The 8,972-nt window shown below is 37.8% G+C and overlaps 1 protein-coding gene across 1 annotated transcript in view; it reads right to left on the bottom strand.

Moving 5' to 3' along the window:
* The window catches only part of LOC113915983 (ceruloplasmin-like), a 30,006-nt gene extending 21,496 nt beyond the window's left edge, over window positions 1–8,510 (bottom strand). The window contains exons 1-7 of the mRNA XM_027581862.1: window positions 8,356–8,510; window positions 7,287–7,537; window positions 5,798–6,010; window positions 5,163–5,333; window positions 4,102–4,344; window positions 3,943–3,955; window positions 1,574–1,735 (exon numbers count right to left, since the gene is read on the bottom strand). Coding sequence (XP_027437663.1) covers window positions 1,574–1,735; window positions 3,943–3,955; window positions 4,102–4,344; window positions 5,163–5,333; window positions 5,798–6,010; window positions 7,287–7,537; window positions 8,356–8,510 — 1,208 coding nt within the window. The remainder of the gene's footprint in view (window positions 1–1,573; window positions 1,736–3,942; window positions 3,956–4,101; window positions 4,345–5,162; window positions 5,334–5,797; window positions 6,011–7,286; window positions 7,538–8,355) is intronic.
* Between the last annotated feature and the right edge of the window lie 462 nt (window positions 8,511–8,972).

An 8,972-nucleotide genomic window follows, 5' to 3' on the forward strand; every position in this document is an offset into this window, starting at 1 on the left:
CCCGCTCCCCCTGCTTGTGTTCCCTCTCTCGCTGTCTCTCTCTGTCAAATAAATAAATAAAATCTTAAAAAATAAAAAAAAATTTTATTATAATAAAATTAAACGGGGTCCCCTGAGAAAAAGAGCTCCTTAGCAGTGAAGTAGTGACTTGTCATGCTAACACATCATAGAATTTCATAGCCAGGACCATCAAGCAAGCTGAAAAAAAAAAATCTATTAATTCATACTTATTTTAGTCAATATAAAATGAGAGTTGGACCTAACTCTGAATCTAATTTTTGCTCTAAGCCCAGATACCCTTCATATAAAATTTCCATCCCACAGATTAAATAATTTATTGATGAGTTGAAGTAAGAAGTGAAAATATTCACTCGACATACCATTCTTAGTTTTCGCAAATTTTCTCTGAGTAAATTAGAGAAAAATAATTACCGTGAGAAACACTGCTTGGTGGTTTCAGAACTTGATATTTTCTGACATGTAACTTTCATTCAATAGACCAGAAGGATTAAAATTGCTGTAATCTTTGAGTTGGTAAATATAATTATAGCAGTTGGACTATCAAAAAAACTTTTTGTGTACTTTTAAATGTTGTGCCGTGGTAATGTATTTTGGTCATAGTTTTTGGTCATTAAAATAGTAATTGGTAACATATTCTTAGGTGCTGTTGGAATAAAAAATATTTATAAAACAGGATTTAAGGGCGCCTGGGTGGCTCAGTTGGTTAAGCGACTGCCTTCAGCGCAGGTTATGATCCTGGAGTCCCGGGATCGAGTTGGCATCAGGCTCCCTGCTCAGCAGGGAGTCTGCTTCTCCCTCTGACCCTCCCCCCCTCATGCTCTCTCTCTGTCTCACTCTTTTTCAAATAAATAAATAAAATCTTAAAAACAAAAACCAAAAAACAAAAACATGATTTAAGAATGCCATAGGAAAGAAAAAAGTAATAAAAAATGTCATGGGCAATAATTTAATTATGCCTTCAGATCTTAGCAGGAAAGTATAAATTATACATGAAGAATGTTTTGAATTTTTGTAAAATTGTTGTTGATAACATTATCCACTGCCTCATAATTACATATAATAAATCTATTTTAAAAACTGAGTGCTAGGGAAAAAAATGAGCAGTATGTTTTATTTTGCACTGGCTGCCAAGGCATTTAGAGGAAAATTTTGTGTGGTAGTGATCTTTTAATTCAACATCTTCTAATTATTGATATAATTATTTTTCTCCTTTTGTTTTATCGGTATCTTTTTATGATAAGATGCCTAAATCCTTCTTAGGAGTAGCTGGTTATGAAAAAGTTAGATTATCTTTATTTAACCATAAATATTTTATTTTATTTATTTTTTTAAAGATTTTATTTATTTATTTGACAGAGAGAGACACAGCGAGAGAGGGAACACAAGCAGAGAGAGTAGGAGAGGGAGAAGCAGGCTCCCCGCTGAGCAGGGAGCCCGATGCGGGGCTCGATCCCAGGACCCTGGGACCATGACCTGAGCCGAAGGCAGACGCTTAACGACTGAGCCACCCAGGCGCCCCTAACCACGAATATTTTAATCACTGAATTATTACCTTCCAGGTGTTGTTAAATTTTCTTTAGTGAAGAAATCTACACCAGAGGGAGCATAGTTCCAAACAATTTTTTCAGCAGCAATATAGTAATGTATAACACATGTCCCAGGAACATCTGTTGAAGGTTTTTGGCAATCCTTTACGTTAAAAAAGGCCTTCATACTATCTGAAAAACAGTAAACCCAAGCAGAGAATGTTACTGCAACATTTTTCTTATTCCATATATATTTTACATTTTAGCCAACAATATTGCATCTTCTCCTTTTTGGAGAAATTTGAGGCATTTTACTTACGGAATCTGTGTAAAAACCTAAAATGTATGAAACAAATACAAAAAGCAGGATGCAAAGATAAAGGTTAGAGGAACATATATTACCGGGGAATAATCACCACCTTTGGACCAGTCCCTAGATGAAGATGGTGCCTGTCTACTGAGTAGAATTTGAGAGTCTATTTGGCCAAAAACATCTTTCCTCAGGGGTATAAAATTATCACCATTAGTCACTAATGAATTAGCTTATCTATTAGATTAACTAGAAGCCGGCAGAAAGAAAATCAAGGCAGGTAACTTTCCACAAGGGCACCAGTCCTGTGCTTTGATTTTGGAATACTGTTGGTGGGAGTGTAAATTAGGACAGACATTTTGGAAGGCAATCTGGGCAGCATTTGTTAAAACATAAAAAGATACAAATAAAAAGATGTTAACTATAACATTGTTAATGAGCAAAAAACGTGGAAGCAATTTAAATGCCTACCAGTAGGCAATTGGGTAAATAACTTAGGATACATCCCCAGTGTGGAAAACTATACAACAGTGTAAAAGAATAAGTTAGATGTATGTGGAATGTCAGGGAAAAGATTTCAAAACATTGATAAGTGAAGAAAGCAACAGCAGAAAATTATATGCAGCGTGATCTACTTATGTAAAACAAAACACAAAATATGGCCATGTGTTTTTTTGTTTCTACATGTTCATATATATTGTGTGAGAATGCATAGTGAACAGATTTTCAAGTATTCACACCCAGTGTTTACTCTCTGGAGAGGAACAAAGATGGCAATGGGAGGGTTGGACTAATGGTGTGTTCTTAAACCAGCTCTCTAAAGACAAAAAGACAGCATATTTGATTTATTTTGCTAATTTTTGTGGTCTAAACACTCCCACTGTGACCAGTTTGAAGTTACCAAGAGTTTACCAGCTGGCTGACTTAACTCTCTGCCCTCTTGAGCTGGTATGAGCTGGCTCCCTTACATCACATTAGATTTTTGCTTTTTCTGCCTACGGCCCACCCCCCGAATCCACCCCCCACCTCATTCCTTCCTCTTTCCATCCTTCCTTTCTTTCCAGCCAAAGTCTATTCATGTATTCTTGTAATTACTAATAAAATAAAATAAAATATTAAATAAATTTTAAATAAAAACATTTTAAATACAAATTTTAAAAAGACTGGAAGTAAATTTTAAAAACCACACACAACTCTAGGACACGGAAAGAGATTAAATACAGGGGAAAGGTATGGAGTCAATCAAATCAGCCAAGGAACTCTCAGAAGCTTCTCAATTGTGCCAAGGGCTGACCCTATTCTTTCTGCAGAGCTGAGGGCCAGACCTGGCTCGAAGACACCATCTGCAAAGTCAGTAAATAGGAAGAGTGGGATTGAGTGTCCATTTTCACCTGAAAATGATATTCCTTTCTAAGTGAGAAACTTTTCACCATTAAACTCAGTCCTCCAGCTGCAGTAGCTGCGAGTGGTTCTCCTTTTTCCCCAGAGCCCTCGAGGGTCCCAGCACGTAGGAAATCCTGACAAATACTTGCTGTGTAGTTATTTCCGTAACTAGTGGAAGCATGATTCTAACCAAAGTATGAGACTTAGAAGACAGGTTTGATCACAGAAGTAAACCCATTTTTGTATAAAAAAAAGAAAAGTGAATTCTTCAGTTGTAAGAACAACCGTGTTTTTTGATCGAAAGGTAAGACAAAAGAGTGCATGATTATATGTAGAGTTTGGTCATATTTAAGTATAGAAAAGATGAATGACTTCATAACTGGCCATCGTATGATTCAATGGAGGGTGTGATTGAAGAGGGAAATAAATGGAAATACAAAGGTTTCCTGAGTTCTGGATTAGTATCATTTAGTCCCACAATATTCCTGGCAATTCTTCCTACAGGGTTTTGGACACATGTTTTAACCTCTTGAAACTTGTTTCCTCAACTTAAAAACAAACAGTAATGATACCTGCTCTGCCATCCAGGCTTTTTGTAAGGCTCGAGGGCTAATAAATATAAAAGTTTTTTTCGTACACATGAAACAAAGCACCCCTATATACCTAGAAGTGTTCATTACTATGCAGTTAAGTGTTAGAGACCCGGGTTCCAGTTCTGATCCTGTCACTGCCTTTCCAAAAGGCAACCCCATCACCTCCCTAGAAATCGCTTTCAATCATTTGGAAGAGAAGGTATTTGTGAGGGGTTGCAACGTTGAAAATTCTCTGACGCTGTGTTATGTAAAGGTCACAAATCCCTACCGTGTATCTGACATCTCAACTGCCACTCTCCAGGGCCCTTGGCCACCATGAAGGCATCTTCCAGCGAGGCAGGGAAGACAGTAATGGTGTCCTTTCTGTGGTTCCGCGATATCAGAGTTTGTCCGTGCAGATAGATGGAGTGTGTGTCCAACACACCACCCATGCCCACAAAATACCACTTGACTCTGTCCTCAGCACACATGGTGAGATTGGGCAGATTTCCATACATGTATCCGTTTATTGCTGAAAACAAATATATGTTTTATTTGATTTTTTTATTTTTTAAGGAAACTCGACCCCCAACGCAGGGCTTGAATTCATGAGCCTGATAGCAGGAGTTGCATGCTGTCCTGACTGAGCCAAGTAAACAAACGTGTGCTAATGTCTCACACACGGTAGATGAGGACCAAATACTATACATTTATAGCACATTTCCTCATTACACAAACCTCGCGATGTCAGCTTCATTCTCATGCATAATCTAACGTGGGATTTGATTGGTGTTTCAAACATGAAAAGGCCATAAATACTGTATATAATTAGAAGTGTCAGGAGCACGAAGAATTACAGGCAAGAGGAGGAAAAGTGAACGAAGGGCAGAGGTCAGTGAAGAGGGGAAAAGAATAGAAAGAAGCTAAGTCCCGGAAAGAAGAGAACAAGGGTGGGGGACTGAGAGAATGAGAGTGCCTTTCTGAAAAATTCTTATGTAGAAACACATTTTTAAAGAAACACATTTTCATAAAATACCTGGTCAGTTATGTTTTTGTTCTTCCAAAATATTTTATTACCTTAAAATTATATCTTTCCTGTTTTTTACCATCTCCTTTTGATCAAGATCAGACTTTAGAAAACAAATGCATCTACCTAACTTTACATGCAATGAAACTCTGCAAACCAGCAAAATTTACTAGATGCCTTGCATATCAACTAGCGTACCTTGAGGGAAAACTGGAAAATGTAAACTCAACCACACAAACTTGAACAAAAGGAAATCACTAAATAGAATCACCGAAGTTAGAATCATAGGGTATGATGAATAAGAAAGCTTTCTTTAATCTTACAGGGCATGCGATTGCTCTCCTGGAAGTCAGAATCGTTAGCATTAACTTTGCCAGATTCAGTATATGTATTAATATTGTCATCGATATACCAGCTTTTGTTTTCATCAGTTATGGAAAACATCAAAACGTAAGACCTGTCGATATATTTTTCGGTGTCTCCATCCAGTGTGCCTGAAACAGAAAGAACAACAAAACTTGCTCTTTGCAACAATTATTTTTGCCATGAAATAAACTGGTGATTCTAACTGATTCAACTTAATCTTGTACACCTACAGACAGAATTCTAAGGAACAATGCATGCAAGGAACAGGCAAACAGCCTCTCGGCTTCCAACTTTCTTCAACCCTGCTGATTTAACACTTCTCTATAGGAGAAAGATGTCAGTCATTTTGTGAAAAGTTCACTGGATTTGACTACCATCTAGTGACCAATCTGGACTTGAACTGAGGTGTTGGACTCACCATCGCCATCTAGTGCTCGGAGTCTGAGAGGGCAACTTTACTTTCTTGACTGAAGAATCAAGGTTAAGGCAGGAAAGGGGAGCTCATTTGATAGAAAAATTCCACGAGGAGAGCAGGGGGAGAGCCTACTTACTCTGGTTCTATTGCTACAATGAGATTTTAAAAATATATTACCTCTTTTGCAAGTCAGAATTGGTCCAACAAGACCCGAAGCCACGTCTTTTGAAGCGTCTATATGGGAGTGGTAAATCCTTGTCACGCAGTTACTGTCACTGGGGCCAGGCCCCTGATTTTCTCCTACAAACCACTTGTAAGTATATCGTGCCCCTGGTTGCAGACGGTCATCTTCCTTTTGCTGGCTCGTAGTATTATCAGGATAGAGGGCACCTAGGAAACATTATCCACACTGCGGTCAGAGTAACCATTGGGCAACTGTATTTTGAATGTGACTCATGCCTTCTCTAGTAAGCCATAAATGTATGTTAATTTCTATTTTTGGAATCAAGTGTGCATTTCTCCCCTCCTCTTTCCTGCCTCCTGTCTCTTCTTCCTTAGCTGGCTTCCACTTGAATATCCAGCTTGTCTATTTTCTAGACGAAACTGGAATGAGATAGGCAGTATAATTGCAGACTATTATCACCATTATTGATGGATTCCAAAAATATTTACTGAATATCCACTATATGCCTAGACCTCAGACACAGAAACCTAGACTCCTGAGAGGGCTTCCATATTTTCATCAGACTTGGGACCCAGGGCATCAAGAGGCATCCATGTGTCCTCCAAGTAGACCACTGGAGCCCAAAAGTGGCCCTCTGCATAGCTTACATTACCCTGAGCTATTACCCCAGTTCTGAATCTGGGGCCTTTCTCTTCTTTCTTTCTTCTTTTCCTAGAATTCTTGCCTTAGATCTTTATCTCTTGAGGCTAGAGTCCTCATAACTATGAATAAAGTTCTTACATTCAATAGAAGACTTTGAAGCATGGCCAACCTCTCATATTTAACCCATCTCCGAGCACCCCCCTGCTCCATGGTGAACATAAAACCTTATTTGTTGGCTTTCTCTTCCCTTTCTTTTCCTAACACCATTAGGCAGCTGTGAGTGTAGATGTGTAGGAGACAAGATACTGTTTGGAAAATAATGATTTTTCTTGACAGTGATGTTTTCAAGAGGTTAATCCTCATCCATTAGGAAATGAAATGAGGTGGGGTAGAATAGTATTTCTGGAAAATAATGATTTCTCTTGACACTGATGCTTTCAAGAGGCTAATCCTCATCTATTAGAAAATGAAATGAGGTGGGGGTAGAATAGTATTTCTGCCAACCTAACATTTGCTCATGAGCATCTCCTACCAAAAAAAAAAAAAAAATGTGACCCATGCTTTTTCTAGTAAGCCATGAATGTTCATTAGTTTGTATTATTATTATTGTGAGTGAAAAGTGTGTTTTCTTTCCTAAGAATTGCACAAGGGTGGGCACTTACTCAAAATGAAAAATTGAAAAAGGGCTGTCTGGTATAAACATTAAAGACATCAAAAATAAGAGTCTGCATTCACCCCAAACTATTCCCAGTTCATAATTACCCTGCTTTCCCTGAGGTCTTGGGCTCATATTTCCCATAAGCAACAGCTCAGAAATATAAGAAAAAAGGATCCACTTACCTTCATTTTCTTTAGTGTAGGTGATTCCATGAGGATGGAAACTATACATTCTTGAAGCAAAATTTTTTACATGAACATAAACCATGTCTCCAGTCTCTGCCTTAATTATCGGCCCTAAAAATCCCAGCCAGGATGGTTTTTTAATGATTGTTTGAAATGTGTCATTAGTATACTGAAAATACAAAGCCTTCTTATAAACAGATCCTATCCTGTCTTGGCTTCGTGTTAGAAATTTATAGGACTGAAACTCTCTGTAAAAAATAAACAAAGAAACAAAAAGAATCTTAACAAAGTTTGACAGGAAAGAAAAAAATGTTAAGTCAACTGAAACTAGAAGTAAGAAGCCTTACAGCCTAATTTTGATAGACAAAACTCAGACACGGGAGGAAATGTGAAGGGAATCAAAAAAGGTGGTGTAAACAAGGAGAACGTGGAGTCTATGATGAAGGAATCAAATATGAGTGTAGCAAGTAATATGCGTGGCATTTTGGTTTACAAGACTTACCAAACTCTCCATACTGAGCCACAAAAAGGCTTCTAATCCCACTTGAAGGTCACTTTAGATCTCAAGCGTTAGATCGATCCCAGTGACTTAGAATTGTTTACCTATTTATACGGATTTGTGGATTTGCCGGTAGACTTAGGGTCTTTTTGGCCAACAAACATGGTAAATCCAAACCCCCACGCATAACCACTAGATTTCTCCCTCCCAATTACTTGAAAAGAGAAATCAAGAACAGAGCTGCAATTTTAGAATCTCTGCCATACCCTCCATATCAGAAGGAAAAGTGTTGTTTTATATCTTGAGAACCACACAAACAAAATTGATGATAAACACAGAATTAGAGATGATCCTTGAAATATTGTGCCATGTTGGCAAAAGTGGCGACAATTCTAAGAAGGAATAATTTCTGATTTCTATGAAGAAAACAAAGGAAGCAGTTCTAATAGCAAATGTGCCCTTAAAGGGTCAACGATGGGAAATTCTTCATTAGCATTTTATCAGTGAATAACAATTACCAACTTCTGTTTCTGAGAGTAACTTTTTCATTGCAAAGGTATTACTTACTGATCTTCTGAAAAAGGCTTCCCATTGAGCATATTTTTACCAGTAGGAGCATAGTTCCAAGTGGTTTCTTTAATGCCTATGCTGTAGTGCCTATCTTTTGCCCAACCTGGATAACTAATAAAAACCAGAAAGATTAATGGTAAAAGGGCCTTCATTTTCAAACCTTAATCCTGGAGAGTCTAAGTGAGTGATGCCTGCCTTTCTTTTATAATCCAGGCTTTCTTCCTTTATTTGTGTCCATTTACATAAGTTGGAGTTGCATAAGAGCCCATCATGTTTCATCTACACATACGTCATTTCCATTCCAAATGCATTTAGTTTTCATTAGTCAGGCTGAGTGAAATGTTGCACAACCCATTGAGAATACTGGTGCTTGGCCAGTATTAGAGCTTGCTTGAATTACTGGGTAGATGGGCTACCAGATTATCCCCCGACACCATCCCCCAACAATTACTATCTGTTCCTAGGTTATAAGAATCATCTCCAATTTATTCTCCAGCCTCCACGTTCTCCCAAATTCTTCATTACATGTTAGTTTTAATAATTTGTTGCTCTAGTTGTTAATTTAAATTCCTTGTCATTTAATACTTTTATTCTCCGATTTCTTGAAATTTAAG

Source organism: Zalophus californianus, chromosome 1, assembly GCF_009762305.2.
Source record: "Zalophus californianus isolate mZalCal1 chromosome 1, mZalCal1.pri.v2, whole genome shotgun sequence".
NCBI lineage: Eukaryota > Metazoa > Chordata > Mammalia > Carnivora > Otariidae > Zalophus > Zalophus californianus.